This window comes from Lepidochelys kempii, chromosome 9 (genome assembly GCF_965140265.1).
Source record: "Lepidochelys kempii isolate rLepKem1 chromosome 9, rLepKem1.hap2, whole genome shotgun sequence".
In the NCBI taxonomy this organism is placed as follows: Eukaryota; Metazoa; Chordata; order Testudines; family Cheloniidae; genus Lepidochelys; species Lepidochelys kempii.
Genome location: NC_133264.1, coordinates 61140318 through 61160051, shown reverse-complemented (window position 1 = coordinate 61160051; position 19734 = coordinate 61140318). Strand labels below are relative to the sequence as shown.

Genomic DNA, 19734 nt, shown 5'->3' with positions numbered 1-19734 from the left:
TTGATAGCAGCCTTCAACTACCTGAAGGGGGGTTCCAAAGAGGATGGAGCTCAGCTGTTCTCAGTGGTGGCAGATGACAAAACAAGCAGCAATGGTCTCAAGTTGCAGTGGGGGAGGTTGAGGTTCAATATTAGGAAACACCTTTTCACTAGGGTGGTGAAGCACTGGAATGGGTTACGCAGAGAGATGGTGGAATCTCCATCCTTAGAGGTTTTTAAGGCCCGGCTTGACAAAGCCCTGGCTGGGATGATTTAGTTGGTGTTGGTCCTGCTTTGAGCAGGGTGTTGGACTAGATGACCTTCTCAGGTCTCTTCCAACCCTAATCTTCTATGATTCTATGAAGCTATTTTAGCTCACATAATACTTATGTGTGGAGAAAAGCCCAGAGCTCTGATGGAGAAGAAGGGATGGGGGGGTGTGAACGCTGCCTGCTCTGCACTTCTCCCACTCCAGTCCCCCAGCAAGGAATGCAGGACAGCTGCCTCCCAAGTCCCTGCGCACTGGCTGTTTAGGGGCAAGCCAGGGCACATGCAGTGCTGTGATAAGAAAGAATGGGGTGGGACAGTGCAAGGCTGAGCAGGAGCTGCAAGCATGGCAGGTTAGAGCAGGGAGACTGGGCTGCATAGAGGGGAGGTCTGCGCTCCCTCCCCCCGATTCACACAATCTAAGGCCAGAAAGGACCAGTGTGATCATCCAGAGAACTGCCCCCAGATAATTCCCAGAACAGATCTGTTAGAAACACAGCTAGTCTAGATTTAAAAATGGTCACTGAGGGAGGATCCACCACAGCCCTGGGTAAATTGTTCCAAGGGTTAATTACTCTCACCAGTAAAAATGTACACCTTATTTCAAGGCAGAATTGACCTAACTTCAGCTTCCAGCCACTGCATTGTGCTACACTGGTGTGCTAACCTGGAGAGCCCACTATCAAAGATTTGTTCCCTGTGTAGGTACTTATCAGCTACGACCAAGTCACACCTTCACCATCTCTGTGTGAAGCTAAACAGACTGAGCTCTTGGAGCCTCTCACTCCACAGCAGGTTTTCTAATCCTTTAATCGTTCTCATGGCTCTTTGACCCCTCTCCAATTGATCACCATCCTGCTGGAGTTGTGGGCATCAGAACGGGACACAGGATTCCAGTAGCCGTCACACCAGTGCCAAAGACAGAGGTAAAATAACCTCTCTGCTCCCACTCGAGATTCCCAGTTCATGCATCCCAGGATCGCATTTGCTTTTTTGGCCACATGTGGGGAGCTTGTGTTCAGCTGATTATCCAACATGACTCCCAAACCTTTTTCAGAGTCTCTGCTTCCCAGGACAGAGTGGCCCACCCTGTACACATGGCTGACACTCTCTGTTCCCAGCTGTGCACATTTACATTTAGCTGTATTCTCATGCATATTGTTTGCTTGCACCCAGGTTACCAAGTGAGCCAGAGCACTCTGTCTCCATTCCCAAATCCTAGCCTGCCTCCATGCCAGGAGGGACTGCCCACCCTTTCCCTAGTACTCCTGCTCTGCTCCCACCAGAAAATCCAACTGTCCTGTTTGCAGGAGGGGGTGTAACACAGCATCAGCTAGAGCAGCTGAGCCCAGCCAAACCCAGCCCTCGCTTGGGAAAGGAGGGAGCAGCATTGGGTGAGACACCCTTGCTGCTAGCAGCCAAGCACTGCTTTCCTACAACAGACTAGTTCAACTCCCACCCCCCTGCAGCCTGCCTGGAAGGGCCCAGGGGTGGGGGTGAGGCGCAGAGACAGCACAGAGAAGCCTTCCGCCAGAGCATTTATTGGGGAAGGAGCTCTGGTTCCAGATGAATGCAGCACACTGTGTGGGCGCAGGAAAGTGCCCCTGCCTCTAGGGCAGGAACATGGCATGGTATCCTCTGCCCTCACTTAGGGCCAGCCCGGCCCACCTGCTCACCGAGCAGTTCCTAGCCCTACCAGGGCCTGGCCACGCACTTCACAGCCACCCTCAGTCTCTGTGCTGCCACAAGCAGCATGGCCCCTCTGGCCTAGCGAGCCTTCTTGTGGGGGTGCTGGTGGTGCCTGGAACGCTGGGGCGTGGGCGGCAGGGCAGTGCTGCCTCCGCGGGTGGGCACAGTGCTCTGGGGGCTGGCGTCCTCGGCAGATATAGGCTGGATGATGTGGCCTGGCTGGGTGAGGATGCGGGGGGCTGTCAGCTTCTGGAAAGCTTGCTGTGTGTTCCACGTGGGCCCCACCGGCGCCCGGATGCTCCGCTCAAACTGCTGGCGGCGGTCGAAGGGGAAAGGGACCTCATTGACCTGCCAGAGGAGGATACAGACAGGGTCAGCACCCTGTCCTGGCACCAGACTGGGGGTGGCTGGTCCCGCTAGGGCACACTAATGGGGTTGCTAGAGATCCGCATAGGCTGGATCCTCACTCCAGGCCCCCACTACCCCAGCATTCAGGGCTGGTGGGGATCCAGCCCCAAGCCGAGGCAGAGGAGAGCCCAGCTGTGATGCTGGTTGCTGCACGGAAGCCACGGTGGCAGTGCTGCGCCTGCCTGCTGCAGCTGGAACCCTGGCACCCCTACGCAGTCAGCCGAGGCCAGGGCCCATGGAGGTTGGTCCTGGGAGGGAAGTGATTCCTGAAACAACCTCCTTGCTGGCCAAAGCGCCTGCCCGACCTACTCTAAGCCTGTGCACTGGAGCCACTGTGGTTCTCGTTGTCCCCACAGTGCCCTTTGGTCTGTCTGAGGGCTGAACAACGACTTCCTATTCAGGGACTCATTGGGGGATGGGAGGGAAGCTGGCCTCTGAATGGGTGGGGCCCCAAGGCGTGGGGCCTGCCACCAGGGCGGGTGGGGCTCCCCTCACCTGGTGTGCTGCAGCCAAGACATTGCGCTGCTGGCTGATGATGACATGGGGCAGGTGCCGATCTCTCCTGGGTGGCCCTGGCACGGGCTTGATGAGGAACCTGAGAGACAACGAGAAGGATTAGGCCGCAAGGCTCCAGTGAGGGGTGAGACACCCCATGCCCTGGCCTTGCCTGCACATACCGCTTCCTCTTCCTGGCGCTAGGCCGCAGCCCCGTGCCGCCCCACTCGCCCCATCCGGGTAGGACCAGGTCCACAGCCTGCGGCTTCCCTGCCCGCTCCACCTTGTGCTTCTCCCGCAGGAAGTCAGCAATGACGTCATCCCCCGCAAACGCCTCCTTGATCACCAGCCTCTGGTCTGCAGCCTCCTCCTCCTGCCAGAGACAGAGATAAGGACCCGCTTACCCCCCTTCCCAAGACAGAGATTAGCACCCGTGGCACCCGCCTACCCCCCTCCCCGTGCCTGAGATGGCTCAGACCCAGGGCACCCACCTGCCCCCTCCCTGAGACAGATTAGCACCCATGGCACCCGCCTGCCTCCCTCTCCAAGACAGAGATCACACCCATGGCACCTGCCTGCCCCATCCCCACTCCTTATGGCAGTAGGCAGCAAGGAGCGCAGCTCACCTCGTCCTGCACAGAGATTGGCTGGGCAGGACACTGGATCACGTGGGACTCCCCAGCCAGAACAGCCTGCAGGTTGATCATCTTCTGCTTAGGTGCCTTCCTGACCGTGTGGCCACCCCCAGCACTGCCCTCTTCCTCTGATTCCTGCAGTGTCCCGGTGGGCCAGGGCCGCTCCTGCTCTTCCGCCCCCTCCTCCTGGCCCAAAGCATCTATCTCCTCCAGCGTGCGCCGCCTGCCCAGCTGCTCCGACAGCAGCGGCCCCTCTGGCCCCTGGGCAGGTTGTTCCACTCCAGGACCCGTCTGCACATTCGACAGCAGCTCAGCAAACAAGCGTGCCTCCTCCGCTTCGCCAGCACCTGCAGAGAGCACTGGGTGAAGGCACTGCTACCCACTGTGGATATAACAGGCACGAAGAAGGGTGAGGGGGGACCATCGGGCTGATGGGTGAGATGCTGCTCCCCTCAGAGCAGCAGGGTAGCAAGGGGTTCACACAGCCTCTCTTCCAGCCCAACCAGCTCCTGACAGATGGTGGCAGGAGGCTCCAAACCTGACTCCTGTCTTCCCACCACACCAGGCCCCAGAGTGCCCACAATGGTGCTCCGGGCCCATGACATCTGGCCCCAGCCTGCTCACCCTCAGGCTCTGGGCTCCCTGTCTGTTGTTGCCGTGTGCATCGTCTTTGCTCAAAGTCTTGTAACAAAATCTCATCCTCTGACATCTCCTCTCCCTCGTTCCCAGCATCCTCTGGGGCAGCAGACTCTCTAGGGTCCTTGGGGTCCTCCTGCGTCCCAGAGTCCTTTGCTTCACTGCTGGGTTTCCCCAACATCCAAGGGTTGGCTCCGTCCGTACTGGGCTGCACTTCATTGATGGAGTCCGGGAGGAGGTCTTCCCCAGCCATGTCGCCCTCCTCTTCGCCCTCTGGCTCCATAGGCACTTTCTGGGTCAGCTCCTTGTTTCTGGACAGCTGCTCCTGCATGGCCTTGCGGGCCTGTGGGGAGATGGAAACACGTTCACAGCCAGGCCCAGCAGAGCACCCACACTGCCCTCAACACAGAGCCACCCTTCCCCCAACAGCTTCTCACCTCCAAGTTGTACTTGGCCATAATGGCCCTGGAGCGGGCCCATTTCCCCTTGTTCTGGTGCTTGAGGCTCATCCTCTCCTGGGGAGGGAGGAAGCAGACAGAGGCATCAGCAAGGGTTTCTCTGGGCAGCTGGGGGATCTCAGGGTGCAGAGGGTCCCTGACGCATCACCTCAATCCTGCTTCTCTCCATCTCCTCCAGCTTTGTCAGGGCAGCCTCGGGGTCTAGCTTCCGCAGCACCTCAAACTCCTTCAGGGCCTTGCGACTCCTGCCCTTCTGCAGCACTCGGTGGTACCTGTGCAGTGAGAGCAGAGCAGTCAGACGGTGCAGGCGCCAGCTGAGCTGCCCTCCCACAGCAGGAAGTGAGACAGCTCACCCCAGCTTATTGCTAACCCGCCCTGCACCTGGGCTCCAGGGCAAGTTGAACCCAGGGCTCCTCGCAGGTCCCCCAACCTCCCCACACACTAACACCTGTGTGGACGGCTCCTTACTTCTTGCTCTTGATCTTCTTCTCTCTACGGGCCTTGGCCTCATAGTAGGACTGCAGAGCACGGGCCTTCTGCAGCTCTGCCCGGCGCAGCTGAGCCTGAAACACACAGCACGGGGTGACGGCCAGCTCCAAGGGGGGCCTGCACCCAGGGGGGCATGGACAGGGAGGGCACTACCCACTCACCTCCTCCAGGCTCATTGCCCGCAGCGAGGCCTCTTCCAGAGGCGTCAGCAGCGGGTCCATCACCGGCTGCTGCGTCTTATGGAGAAGACTGAAGATCTCCTGCTCCAGCGGTGTTCGGGCCTTTGGGACAAGGAGGGCAGCAAGTGAGCACATGCTAGGCGTGCGGGGGCAACCTCATTGGGATCTCCCTGGCCATGGGCTCTGGCCATCCCACCCACTCCCCCTAGCAGGCCCAGAGGGAGGGAAGGATTCCCCTCTTCCTGCGGGCCCCGAGGTTAGCAAGGGGAGCCACCAACCAGTCTTAGTAGCCCCATCTCAGTGAGGGCTGCTAGTCACGTGGGAGCCCCCAGCCTCAGCCAGCTCCTCACCCTCAAAATAATCCAAAGGAGTGGGGGCCATTTCACCATAGCTCCCAGAGGGGGGACCAATCGAGCACATGGCTCCGGCAGCAGGGGGCACCCAGACGAGTGTACTATGGGTCGCTGAGCAATTTTCACAGAAGGGTAAGGGAGACATCCCCATTAATTGTTCCCAATCCTTCTGTCCCACCTGGTCCCCACTGTTGTGGGGATTTCAGGGTGCAGGATCGGGACCCCCAGGTGATGGGGGTTAGGTGGGTGGGGACTGGGTCTGGGAACTTCCTGAGGCCAGTCTGCTCGGGCAAAGGGGCCACAACAGGAAGAACCTGTCACTTTTACAAGGCTTTTGGTGAAAATTCAACATCAGCCAGGGGCTGAGATCAAGCCAGGCCTGATGCGCGTACCAGCCACCCCCAGCCAGCACATGGGGTGGGCACCCCCAGAATACCAGGCACAGCTAGAAAGCCTCCTCTACCACCACAGGGCACTACCCAGCAGTGCCCTGAAGGCTAGAGAAAGGCTAGACTTGGCCATAGTCAGAGAGGTAGAGGTGACTTACAAAAACCCCAGCAACCCTGGCTCAGTCCCCAGTCCAACCCCTCCAACCCAGCACTCCCCAGCCAGTGGCCCAGAGGAAACCCCTATGGCCCAGGGAAGACGGGATGCAGAATGCCCATCTGACAGCCTTTGTCAGCCACCCAGGCACGTGTGCTCAGAATTCACAGGACACCTTTCATCTCGGCCAACAGCCAGCACCCGAACACAGCCATCTCTGTGGCGCTACGCAGCCACTGCTAACGTGCACAGCAACATGCACAGCTGCTCAGGACAAGAAGTGGCCAAAACCAACCAAAACCACAAGGGAAATGTGGGGACTGAATGGGAGGGATTCCCCGTGGCAGAGTCTAGAGAGGACTCCCGGGTGACCCCCCTGAGAGAAAGCCCTAGGACCTACTGGGGGAGCAAAGGGCTGATTTCCCACCTCATCTGAAAGAGGCTCCTCAGAGCCCATCACATCACTGGGACCTACCTGGGCCTCCTGCTGTGGGTGCCCCCAGAGAGCCAGACTCTCCATGCACACTGCAGACCCATTTCTCGGCTCTCACTTTTACAGCCCTAAGCTCCCTTCTTTGGGGGAAAAATTTTACGAGCAAGCTTGCAGTGGTCAGCAAAGCCTTTGCATTTCCCTTGGACTGGTCGGCAAGGCCAGGCCCAGAGAACCCCTCCAGCCCTTGCGCTGCTGGCAGGGCAGTCACAGCACTTGCTTCCCTCTGGACTGGGGACTGTTAGGCCCCAGTGCTGAGCCCTACCCAGAGATAGCTCTGGGTTCCCCATGCATTTACCTCACTAGGGACTGGGACTGCTGGAGCAACCTCCTGCCTCACTGGGGGCCAGTGCTGTCCCAACTTGCACTCTGCACAGGGGGAATGTTTGTGGAAGGGCTGTAATGGTCCCGCTGTTTGTGGGGAGAGAGGATCCTGCCCCAGTGGAAGGGTCCCTCATCACTGGAGAGCTCCAGCACTGCAGATCTTGAGGGAAAGAGCAAAAATCTGGCTAGGGAGGGGGTCTCTCTGGGTGGGAAGAAGGCAGAGCTGGGGGGCTGGGGACTTTAACAAGGCAGCCCCCTCCCACTTTCCTGTTGCATCCCAGCAGGCGCCGAGAGCAGCTGTGCAGTATTCAGCTGAGACTCTGGTGTCAGGACCCTGGGTTGAGGTCAGGAACTTAGCAAGGAGAGAAGGGAGCTGCAGGGGGAAAGGACAGCTCTGACCTGCTCCCTCCTTCCTGAGCGAGGCCCCTGGACAGTTTGGAATCTGTTTGGCCCTGGGAAGGTTGAGAGGAAGGAGACTACTCAGATCTGGGGGCAAAGAGCAAGCCAGCAGAGCTCGGGATGGCCACACACCACTCCCCCGCACCCTTCACCATGCGTGTCTGTCCTCACCGCAAAGTGCTGTGCATTGGCTACCAGTGTGGAATGCAGGGCAGGACACGGGGAGGTCAGCTCCAAGTAGCCCGGCTCTGTGTGCGCCCAGCCTCACGCTGAACCTTCCCCCGGAAGCTGCATGGCTTGCCATGGCCCCGCCGAGCTAACGTGAGAGCACAGACACCCCCCCCCCGTGTGCCGGAGCAGGTACTGCCCCTCGTTCTCACTGTGGCTCTCAGCTACCTGGTGTGAAGCTCAGCCCCGCCTGCCACAGCAAGGCTGGGCCTGGGCTCGCCCAGTGCTCAGAAGCCTGATGCACTCCTGCTCCACCAGCGTCCTTGGGTTGGGATCAGGCACAAACCACCCCCAAAGGGGCCTAGACACCTGTGCCAATGCTGCACCCCCCTCCGCCCCTCCCATACACGCCATGCAAAAGCACCCACCTTCCAGCCGGTCAACACCTCCTCGATGGGTGCAACCCCCGTCTGCTCCTGCTTCAGGGGGAAAACCAACTGTTCCGCTCGTCGGTTCTGCTGAACCACCTGCTCCCACTTGGCAACAGCCTTCGAGGTCTTATTGTAGGCAGCTTCCCTCACAACCTGCAGTCCCAAGAGACAGTCTGTGAGGACACAATAGGCCCCAGGTCTACAAAGACACCAGACCCCAAGGTCTGGATAGCAAGGAAACCCAGCAAGTAACCCAGGTAGGGAGAGGCACTCACAGCTCAGTCACACAGGACTGAGACCAAACATCAGTGCTTATCTCCATGGCTGCTCCCTGCTCCACTCCCAACTCGCTCCCACCCTGCTCTGCCCTTGACCTACCCCCCTCACCTCAGGCACTCCCGGCTCAGGTCCATCAGTGACCTCCCACGAGCCCTGATGGATGGACGGACAGACAGAGTCTTACCCGCTCTGACTCCTCTTTGCTGAGTGGCAGCTCCAGGGACTTTTTCTGCTTGACTCTATTCAATTGCTTCTTCACGATGCCCAGGGAGGACGAGGCCCGGATGGACCCCAGCAGCTCAGGCAGGACCAGCTTCTCCCCGATGCCTGCAGGAACCAGTGCAGTCAATGCAGGCAGGATGTCACGGAGCTCCCAGCAGAGGGCGCCAACAGGGAACCACCTGCTGGGTTCCTACACCCTCCCCCCACACAGCCCATTGCAGCTTCCCACACTACCACCCTGGAGTAGGGATGAAGTGACCCAGTTATGCAAGGGGAGCCCCTGTCTGGGAGCTGCAGAAACAGCTTGGAGAAAGGCTCATCCCATCCCCTCTCCTCCCCTCCCGAGAAGGAGCTTACCTTCACAGCTGAGGTTGAACTCGGACACCTGCACGCTTGCCTCTGTGCGTTCAGCCAGCTTCCGCCTAGAAGAGAGGAGGCAGAATGTATAGGGACCCCTTGAGTGCAGTCCACCAGCACCCCTGCCCATGCAATGCCTCTCCCAAAAGCGTGTGTGTGTGGGCAATGTTCCATGTGCAGAATTAATTTTAAATCCATGTGCAGAATTAATTTTGTTAGGTGTACCAATATGGAGGTGATGTGTGGTGGGGGAGGGGCTGAGGGGTTCGGAGTGTTGGATGGGGCTCAGGGCTGGGGCTGAGGAGGTGAGGGCTCTGGCTGAGGGTGCGGGCTCTAGGGTGGGGCTGAGGATGAGGGGTTTGGGGTACAGGCTGCCCAGGGGAGAGAGGACTCCCCCCGCAGTCCTCTCTCGCCACAGCAGCCGGGGGAGGGGTGCCTCTTTCCCTGGTGTGGCCCTTGATAGTCTGCTGCACAGCTGTGCAGCTTAGAGGGAAATTAGCCTAGGGGGCCCCCCTGAGGCTCCACCCCGGCCAAGCCAGAAGCCTGAATGGGGCCAGGGAGCCCCCTCCCACTGCCTGGGGGAGTAAGAGGCAAAAGAAGCCCCCTGTCTGTGTCCTGGGCTCCCTGCCCAGGGCAGGTGGACGGACCCAGACTGCCCTCCGGCCAGGGGTTCTACCTCAGAGCCACAGCCTGCCCATGATAAGAGCTGGGCAGGCAGCTGTGGGGAGCTGCAGTGGACCCTCCACCTGCCCTGCAGTGTGTGGAGCCCGAGCAGCCCCCAGCCTGTGTCCCCGCCCAGCCCGCGACTCCTCACAGTTGCTCGCCCAGCTCTTACCATGGCCGGCTGCGGCTCCGAGGCCCTCAGCGAGCTGGGTCCATGAGAGCAGCGCAGGCAGCTGTGGGGAGTCGGCGCCGAGATGTGGACCCTCCACCTGCCCTGGGCCAGGTGGGGACACGGGCCGGGGGCTGCTGGCAGATCCCCCCACACTCCGGGCAGGTGGAAGGACCATCACAGCTCCCTTCAACTGCTTGGACTCCCTGGCCTGGCTCCACATCCCCCCGGTTCCTGCGCCACTGAGAGGAGCCCATTTCTGCATCTTGGCAGGGGGTTAGACTTGATGACCCTTGCGGTCCCTTCTGACCCTCTTGGTCTATGGTTGTGATGGGGGCACGTGGGGCTAGCTACCTCCCAGACACCTCAGGAGCTGAGGGGCCTTCACTGCTGCTTCAGTTGCCCTGAGCACAGCGTGGGAACCATGGCAGCCTGGACACGAGTGTCTAAGAGCCCCCACAAAACAACTGAGCCCCTGGGTGATGGGTAAGTGTGATCCCAACACTCACCGCTTCTTTCCAGCGAGGGAGCTGACCGCCTCCAAGAGCTGACAATGCCGCCTCTCCTCATTGTCATCCCCCTGGCACACAGGAGACAAAATTAATGCAGCTGGCAGTGGCACAGGCCTTCAACATCTAGACACAAGGAGTCCCTTCAATCACCAGAGGAGCTCTGCCCTGCCCCTACAGCAGCTGCAAGGGGGGCAGCGGGCTGGGCACCTTCAGAGCTGCCCTTCAGTTACAGGCCTGACCCCTGCAGTGCAGTGCCCACATGGCCCCACCACCACCATATGCCTTGCCCCCACTGCCTCTCAAGTCCCCCCAGGACCCTCTTCCATTGCACTGCACGGCCACCTTCATATACCCACCGTGACCTGCCCCGCAAGGCGGTCTCACTTCCTGCCCCTATTCCACCTCACTAATTTTACTACAACACTAGAAGACAATAAAGCTCGCTGTATTTACCCCTCAGGGCAGGACAACGCCCCCCGTGGGAGGCCTGGGGAGCCTGAGCCCTCCTGTCAGCAGCAGCCTGGCACTGGCTCGGGGTAAGCGACCCAAACGCAGCCATGCCTCGAGGTCACTGCCCCAGTGCTGGGGCCGCAAGAGCCTCTCCTACCTCATCCTCGCTGGCGCTCACAGGGTGGTCGCTCCGGAACAAATCCTCCTCGGCCATCGGCAGCGCCCGGAAGCTGCAGCTGGGGAGACACGAGCCGGGCTCAGGGTTGGGCTCCTTGGCACAGGGTCGCACAGGCTACGGGTGTAGATCGCACAGCCAGGTCCTGCGGGACGAGCTACCCGGGAAACCGGCACCGAACAGACAGCACAGGCCTGCCAAGGATGCTTCCGTCAGAGCTGGGACTAGGGCCCGGCTCCCCCCACCCCAAGGCAGGGCCCGGGGCGCCTGGCTTCCCCCCTCCGCCCCCCAAAGGCGGGCCCCGGTAGGCCGGCTTCCCCATCCTCCCCGCGGCAGGGCGGAGCCGGCAGAGCCCGGCGGGGACGGGCTGGCCCCAGACACCGCGCGCAAGTCGGGGGGGGGGGAACCAGGGCCCACCCCCCCCCAGGCCCCTCACCTCCGCCGCGCGCCCAGCCCGGCTCCCCGCCCGGCCAGCACACGTGGGTAGGAACAAGTACTGGCAGCTCCGCGAGCCGGCCCTGCACCAGCGCGCACGTCGTAAAGCGCGGCACTTCCGCCCCTCACGGAGCCGGCCGTCGCCGCGAGCCGGGGCACTTCCGCCCCGTGCTGCGCAGGCGGGCTCTGGCTGTTGCCATGGCAGTGGGGGCGCGGGAGGCCCGGCTGGGCGGGCTCTTCCGCTGGCCGGCGGTGGCCGCTCGGACCAGGCCCCGGGGAGACCCCTCCTCTCCCAGCCCCGCCGCCCCTGGACTCGGCCGGCTGCCCGCGGTGCGCCCCGTGTGGCCGGGACGGGCCGCTGGCGGTGGGCCTGGTGCTGGCCGAGCTGGCGGCGGCGCTGCTGCTGCTGTGGCCGGGGAGCGCTGACCGGGAAGCCCCGACCAGGAAGCCCCGGAGCAGCGCACCCTATGGACAAGGGCAAACCGTCTCTGCATCGGTCGCTCGGCTGAACTGCCCCTACTGGGGGGACCTCTCTGGGCCCAGGCAGAAGTGAGCTGTAGCTCGCGAAAGCTTATGCCCTAATATATTTGTTAGTCTCTAAGGTGCCACAAGCCCTCCTGTTCTTTTTGCGGATACAGACTAACAGGGCTGCTACTCTGAAACCCACCTTATTTTGTATTTCTTGGGGCCCAGGCATCTCGTTCAGGCTGCACCCATCTCGGAGAAAACACTGGGGGCCAGAAGGCCCCGTCCGGCTTGGAGAACTGGCTAAAAGCAAGATGCTAATGGAATCCAAATTGTGTCAGCTGAATTTCCAGTGACCTAAATCAATGCTCTGCGAGCCTCTCCTGCTGAGATGAGATTTCTGCTTTCACGGGGTGCACATAGCAACCAGCCTGGGTAGGGCTGTAGCAGAGGAGGGTCACTTTAACAGGGTGCCAAACCTAGGGTGACCAGATGTCCCCATTTTATAGGGACAATCCCAATATCTGGGGCTTTGTCTTACACAGACACCTATTACTGCCCCACCCTCTGTCCTGATTTTTCACACTTGCTGTCTGGTCACCCTAGTCAAACCTTTCTTTTGTAAAAACCTCATACATGTCAATGAACAAACATGGTTTGTAAGCTTTGGGTACTATTTAAATTTTTCATGGAAAATGGGTTGATACATTGAAAAGAATAAAGAGTTCCAAAATGACCACTGTTTGACATTTCATTGGTTTGTCTGATGGACACGCTTAGTGGAGTTGTGTAGTGAAGGAGGCTATTGTCTGTAGGACCTCTGCTTCGTTTGTTGCAGAAGATGGAAGGAAGAAGAGATCAGGATTTCTCTGCTACTTCCTTCACCTAAGATCCCTTCTGGATCTCCAGAGAAGAACTTCTCTCAACTTTCTTTTTGAAAGGGGTTATTGTCTCCAGTTCTATCTGAACCATGTAAGGGTTGGGAGTGGACGAGAGATGCAGATCGGAGAGTGGATTCCAAGAAAAAGTTTGGACAGTTTCATTCATACCCACTGGATCCAGATGCACAGAAGTATTTCCAACCAAATCCATCACTGTTTTTTTTTTGGCCTGAACGGCATGTTACCCTCACAGGGTTAGATAATCCCAGTGGCCATCTTCTGCACCTTATCAAGAAGGATCTATGCATGGGACTAGACGTTCACCAATTCCATACCAGGAGGACATTCAGTTGTCTGATCCAAAGGATACAGATATTTGGGGATTGTTTGCCCTGTTTTTATCACTGGGAGTTAGTACTAGACAGGTGGATCCTGGAAGTTATTGCATGTGGTTACACAATTCAAATCAAGATCCTTGCCTACAACATCTCACCCATTTCATCTCTGGGCAGAGATCAAAGTCATTTCATTTTTTTAAAGAACTAGGTTCAATCTCTGCTGCAGTTAGGAGCCATAGAGACAGTTCTGCAAGATCACAGAGGGAGGGTTTTTACTGGTGTTTTCTAATTTAAAAAAATATGGGGCTTTTGCCCTATTTTGGATTTAAGGAAATGAAATACTTATAGAAAGAAATTTTGTTTCTGCATGTTAGAGATAACTTCTGTAATTCTTTCACTTTATCTTGAGGATGGGGTTGTTGCTCTGGATTTAAAAGATGAATGTTTCCATAAAACAGTGTCATCTGAAATACCCGCTTTTCATGGTATGAGAGGTTCATTTTCAGTACAAGGTCCTCCTTTTTTGTTTATCCATAGCTCCTCAGGTGTTTACAGAATGCCTGTTGGTAGTGGCAGTGTACCTAAAAAGGCAGGGGATGTATGTGTACCCATTCCTAGATGACTGGGTAATAAAAGCATCATCAGGGAAGACATTTTAATATATGTAAATCAAATATGTTCTCTCTTTGCCAGTCTGGGATTAGAAATAAAATGGAAAAAATTGTGTTTAAACCCTACTCAGAGGAGCCACTTTTTGGGGCCATAGTAGATTCTACTTCGGGAAGAGCTTTTCTCCCAGAGGAGAGGTATATAAAAATATTTATATATCCTCCAGTTTCTATAGCAGTCAGTTCCCCATTTTCTTCAGTTGCTGGGTCTGTCAAACACAGCAGTGCCACCATATGCTCATCTTCAGCTGAGATATCTTCAGCACTGGTTAGGAACAAATTACAGACCAGGTTTGCGTAGCATGCATCACAAATAGTAATTCCACAGCAGGTGTTAATGTCACTCATGGGGGGAGGGGGGGGACAGACTCAAAAATGCAATGAAATGTACACTTTTCAATTTTCCTCCACCATCAGTAACACAAACCTCAGAAAAACAACAAGGAGTCTGGTGGCACCTTAAGGACTAACAGATTTATTTGAGCATAAGCTTTTGTGGGTAAAAACCCCCACTTCTTCAGATACATGGAGTGAAAATTATAGACCACAGGCATAAATGTACTGGCACATGTTAGTCTTTAAGGTGCCACCGGACTCCTCATTGTTTTTGTGGATACAGACTAACATGGCTACCCCTCTGATACAAACCTCAGACGCAGCTACACTAGGTTGAGGAGCTCATCTGAAAAACAATATTAGTCAGGGCTCACTGGTTACCCAAAAAAAAAAAAAAAGTACATATCAGTATTGTAGAACTGAGAGCCACAAGACTAGCTCTAAAGTCCTTCCTATCTCAAGTCAAATACAAAGTACTTCAGGTAGTAACAGACAATGCAATGGTGCTATGTTATCTGAACAAGCGAGGGGGAACTTATTCTATAAAATTATGCCTAGAGGCAAAGAGGCTTTGGAAATGGTGTACAGAGCATGACATTCACCCAGGATAAATTGGTGTAGGGGTATGTGAATGGGTTTGTGGTTCGCTCTGTAGTGGTCACAGTCTCTGGCAGTTGCTCCGTCCAGCGGTTGCAGCCAAAGGGGAGGTAGGGGAACCTGGACCCTCCTGCTCCACTAGGTTCCGACCCAGGGCCCTGTGAGACTTGTCTGGTGCCTCGCACCCTGAGGGGCCTCAAATCAGCCTCTTGGGGTTACTTCTTACCTCCCCTTTTCCTGCACTGGGGGCTGCAAGGGCTTCACATAAGCACCAGTTTGCAGGCTGCCTACCCATCTCCAACCCATAGGAGCTGCTGCTCAACAACATTCCTTCTCCTAGCCTGGGACTGGCTACATCCTGGTCCAGAGCTCCCAGACCAGGTCCTTCTCCCTACCCTGTCTGGCCCAACGGAGCCAGTGGCTGGTTGGCTTCCTTTTCAACCCCACCTCCAGTTGGAGCATGCTTGGCAAGGGCGGAGGGGTGGAGCCTCCTGTGCCCAGAGTTGCTCTTTAATCCTCTGCTGTCCAATGAAGGGTTTTATACCCTATCACATGGGGGAACAAAACATGCTTGCAGATTAACATGTCAAATGCACAAATGGTCTGTGAAGGAAGAAGTAATAACACACCTCTCCAGTTTATGGGGAAATCTGATAATATATCTGTTTGCCTCCAGCAGCAACAGGAAACGTCAACAATTTTGCTCCAGAGCAGGCAGAGACAAGGAATCAACATTGGATGAGTTTCTGACACACTGGTGTCAGGGCTTAATGTAACCATTTCCCCTCATACAGAGAGTGATAAACAAACAACAGGATAAGGCCAGAGTGCTTTTAATAGTGCCAGCATGTCTGAGAAAACTATGGTATCTGGACTTGATTCATCTGCCAAAAGGATTAATGGAGCCTCTGCCACTGCTACCGCACTTGTCACAACAGACTGGGATGGTCTATTGTCCAGATCCTCAGTCCCTTCATTTAACTGTGTGGGAAATAGAACTGTGGGAGGGCTAGAGAAAAGTTGTTCATTAAAGGTGCAGAATGTACTGTTACATTCTGGAAAAGAGTCCACAAATAAATGCTATACTCATAAATGGAAAAGGGTTTTGCTGTGGATTTCTACATGTGATCAAGATCCATTTACAGCACCACTTAATTGTAGAGTATTTGTTGTAGCCTGAGAATGCATGTCTTTCTTTATCTTCAGTTAAGGTTATTCTCTCAGACATATCAGCATGCCATGTACCTGTGGAGAGTAAATCAATTTTTACTAATGATACAGTTAAGACATTTTTTAAAAGCTTTAATAACTCATACTCCCCCACCCCATAAGAAACTCTTTGCCCTCTTGGGATCTGAATTAGTTCTGTCCCATTTAATGAATCCTCCTTTTGTACCTTTTGGGGGCTGTTCTTTATTCCATCTGTCTCTCAAAAGAGTATTTTTGATAGTGATCATGTCTGCAAGGGGTATAAGTGAATTACAGACATGAATGGCTATTCACCATTCACTGTTTTTCATAAAGACATATGGGTTTTAAGGATCTATGGGACCAGAACCCAGCTCTGCAGAGGGGCCAGCAAAGCAGATGTTCCCACATCACCATTATGGCAGCATGCAGAGGCACTTCCAATGAGCACTGGGGAGATTAGGCACTACAGGAAATACCATCCAAAAGGTCTAGAGTGACAGCACCTTGCAGTCCTCTGATTGACCTTGTCCACTATTTAACCCTGGAGGGTTCCCCAGGAAGTTGTCTGGGCAACCACACAGATTTCTGGCCTGCTGCGACTCCAGACCACACCTTGCTTTCTGATCTCCAGTGTTTGGTTCCAGCCTGGTGCTATCTCTGGTCTCTGACCCAGCCTGACTCTGACCCTGACTCTTGCTTATCAAGCCCAGTTCTGGTAATTACTCCAATCCCTGCTTACTTACTACTGCCTCATGCCATCCCACTAGGCTAGACTGCCGACGCCCTGGTCCCTTACTCACCCTAAGTTTTTACCAAAAGTGGTTTCCAATTGGAAAAGTGGTTTCCAATTTTCATATAAATCAGTCTATAATTTTATTGGTTTTCTTTCCCAAACCTCGTACTCATGATAGGGAGACTAAATTACACATGCTAGATGTGAGAAGAACTCTATCCTTTTATTTAGACAGGACTAAACAATTTAGGCAGTCCCCAGAATTGTTTATAGCTTATGGAACGAAGGACAAGGGGAAAGCTATTTTTGTACAAACATTTTGTCAATGGGTTAGATTATCTGTTTTTATTATATTTTGTTTTATTATTTTATTATTTCTGTTTTATTATTTTATTTTATTATAAATCAAAGGAGGTACGGTACCCATTCCTCAAGGGATGAGAATGCATTCGACTAGATTAAAGTCAGTCTTTATGGCTTTCTATAGACACGTTCTTCTGGTAGAGACATGTAGAATAGCACCATGGAGTTCTGTTCACACCTTTCTAAACATTACTCCTTAGATTTGGAAGCTAGATCTGATGCAAAATTTGACAAGGCAGTCCTTGTTTAATTAGGACTCTGTGGTCCCACCATCCTGGGCCAGAATGCTCCTTATTAATCTATCCCATGAGTGGGCGTGTGCAGAGGACACTCAAAGGAGAAATGAAGGTTATTTATCTGTAACCGAGGCTCTTTGAGATGGACTCTGCATAGTTAGACTCCCAGTCTGCCTCTCCCCATAACCTTAGCATCCTCCTCACTGGGAAAGGACCTTAGAAAGCTGGAGCTCCACGCCTCTTTTAGACCCTCACTGGGGAATGTTTAACATTCACTGAAGAGAGGGGCCAGGGAGCTGGGTGAGTGCTCCAGTGGCTACTGCTAATCAGAATTCTACCATTCAGAGCATCCCATGAGCGTGCATACTCAGCATCGATCTCAAAGAGCCTTGGTTATAGGTAAGGAACCTTTATTGTCATGGTTGGGAATCCACCTGGTTGCACAGACAGCTTCCTGGTGTCCCTGCCAGGCTTAAATAGTACACCTGGACCAATTAGGGATCCTGGGAGCACCACCAATCAGGTCCTCTGTAGGTGGCACATCCTATGGTGCTTGGCCACATAAGGTTCACAGCCTGCAGATCACTGTGGTGCCAGAGGTATTGGGTGGTGTCATGGATGCAGCAGTCTATCAGGGACCAGCAGACCCAGATTCCAGCCCCCAGGGATCCTCACACATAGCCATAGTAATGCCTGAACTGCAAGCCTACCTGATAATTACAACTGCCTAAATGCTAACTCCTACAAACTACATTCCTCTTTCATTAAAAAAAAAAAAAAACTAGGAAATTCAATGGAAAAAAATTCATTAACCAGAGTGACAGCTGTCTGTCTGGTTGTATCTTGTGCCCTTCCAGAATTCAAGTTCAGTAAATCTCAGACTTATGAACACCAGGAAAAATAGACTTAAGATACATGCCCACACAACCATAACTCTGCCCCCTTTGGGTGATGCCTCAATACACCCATCACACATTCTCACACTCTGCCTTTGTATTGTACTAAACAGAAACAATCTACTCCTGCCTTGCTCTCAAACACTTAGCACCCTCCACAGAAAAAACACCGCATCTGCTAAATTTTACAGCCCCTTCACCCTTATGCACATGATGCCAAACACTGTACATTCATTAACCTATCATTAAACCCACAGTCCACACTCATCTCCCACCTAACTGGGGACCATCCCCAGTGCCCTGCTACTGACACAGCCTACACAACTCAGTGCTGACATGAGGCATCCTGGATCTCCCAAGGTACATGTGCACCTCTTTCCTTCTGTCACCCCTCCTCCCCCCAGACGGGCACAGCCCCTCAAAGATCACCTCAGATCATAATCACAGCTCTGACAAAATGCTCCAAACTAATCCCTCCCACATTCAGTACAGCTACACGTAACACTGTGAATGCAGCTGGAGTGCAGGCAGATAATTCCCAGTCACTATTGCCAGCTCCAGGGGGAAAGTTAAGGTTACATGGGCATTTACCTTAACTCTGTATTTCTTGGTTTTCAGAAAGGAAAATTCCTTACCTGGACAGTGACTGGAGTTCTTCAGCATGTGTTGTCCATATGCACATTCCACTAGGCACCTGAGTCCAGGGTCTTTTTTCCCAGCAGCGTCCACTGTGGCCACACATATGCCCTGAGTGTCCTCATGCCCTCCACCAAGCGCGTACAAGGGTAGAGCTGGCTGTAAGCATGAAAGGGGGTTAATTATACAGATTTTCAGAGTTCCCAGTTAAATTTACAGCTGAAGTCTAACAAACTAGATTTGCCAATGAGATTAGTGTTATAGCCCATATTCAAATATTAGAAAAGATTGGTTCAAAATGGAGTAGTTTAGTATATCAAAAGCAATTGCTTAAAGTTATGGTTCAGGTCTCTCTTAAGCCAATTTGTTTAAACTTATAAAGGAGGGTGTGAACCGAGCACACTGTATTGGCAGTAGGTGAGGGTACACAGTTGCAATCTATACCCAAGGACTTGCCTAGACATGCCCAGATGGGCATGTTTACCCTGTGATCGCGGTCTTCACAATACTTCACCAAAGGGGCCAGGCCTGGTGTCTGCGGAAAGCTAAGAACTCGCTGGTTGTCATGGATATTGTGGGATCTATGCATGGAACATACTTTAAGAGTTCTGTGATACATAGAATATTGTGTTCCGAAGATGCTAGAGATGGAATTGGTTACCAGGGGTGGGTGTTTCTCAGAGCTAACTGAGAGTGAGAACAATTGACATCTGACCCAGCCCAGACAAGGGTTTACAATCTAGGCCAGGTGTGGGTGTGACACTTTTTGGGGTTATCCGAGGTGTCAAGGGTGATTTACTACCAACTGCTTACAGCACAAGAGAACCTTGTCTGTGACCACCAGGGGAAATCCCAACTCTGCTCTGGGCTCTGCTAGCCCCATTCTTCCTCTCTGCAGGTTAGCAATTTACAAACCCCACTTTGTTTTACACTTGAGTGCCCAGCTCCTTGTTTCTGGATGCCATGAGAGTACACTGATCCACTGTCCCTCATAGAAGCAGTGCACCCCAGCTTATGGGTTTCATCTCAGTTCAACACCCATCCTAGCACAAGGCACTTAAACATGTCCAAATCAAACTGAAATGCATTTAACAGAGCTTGAGATAAAGGTTAAAAATAAAAGCCAGTATAAGGATTTGAAACGCAAGGTTACAGGTAAAAGAAAACGAAATGCAATGTGTAGCCTATAC

At 54.2% G+C, this 19734-nt stretch overlaps 1 protein-coding gene across 1 annotated transcript; it reads right to left on the bottom strand.

Annotated features, from left to right (window-relative positions):
• Positions 1-1770: 1770 nt before the first annotated feature.
• UTP14A (UTP14A small subunit processome component) lies at positions 1771-11398 on the bottom strand. Its single transcript, XM_073360636.1, has 15 exons — positions 11206-11398; positions 10752-10963; positions 10142-10212; positions 8801-8865; positions 8406-8548; positions 7940-8095; positions 5217-5336; positions 5035-5129; positions 4715-4838; positions 4546-4623; positions 4097-4451; positions 3464-3819; positions 3020-3210; positions 2838-2937; positions 1771-2282 (listed from the first exon to the last, which is right to left on the bottom strand). The coding sequence occupies exons 2-15, from the start codon at positions 10806-10808 to the stop codon at positions 2013-2015; spliced, it is 2181 nt and encodes a 726-aa protein (XP_073216737.1). The 5' UTR covers positions 10809-10963; positions 11206-11398; the 3' UTR covers positions 1771-2012.
• Between the last annotated feature and the right edge of the window lie 8336 nt (positions 11399-19734).

Excerpts from the sequence above, each read along its gene's own strand:
- UTP14A (XM_073360636.1), bottom strand. The coding sequence starts at position 10,808 with ATGGCCGAGGAGGATTTGTTCCGGAGCGACCACCCTGTGAGCGCCAGC. Across the intron at positions 5,130-5,216 it reads GGGCAATGAGCCTGGAGGAG|GCTCAGCTGCGCCGGGCAGA; the intron begins GTGAGTGGGTAG and ends TGTGTGTTTCAG. Across the intron at positions 3,820-4,096 it reads AGGGAGCCCAGAGCCTGAGG|GTGCTGGCGAAGCGGAGGAG; the intron begins GTGAGCAGGCTG and ends TGCTCTCTGCAG.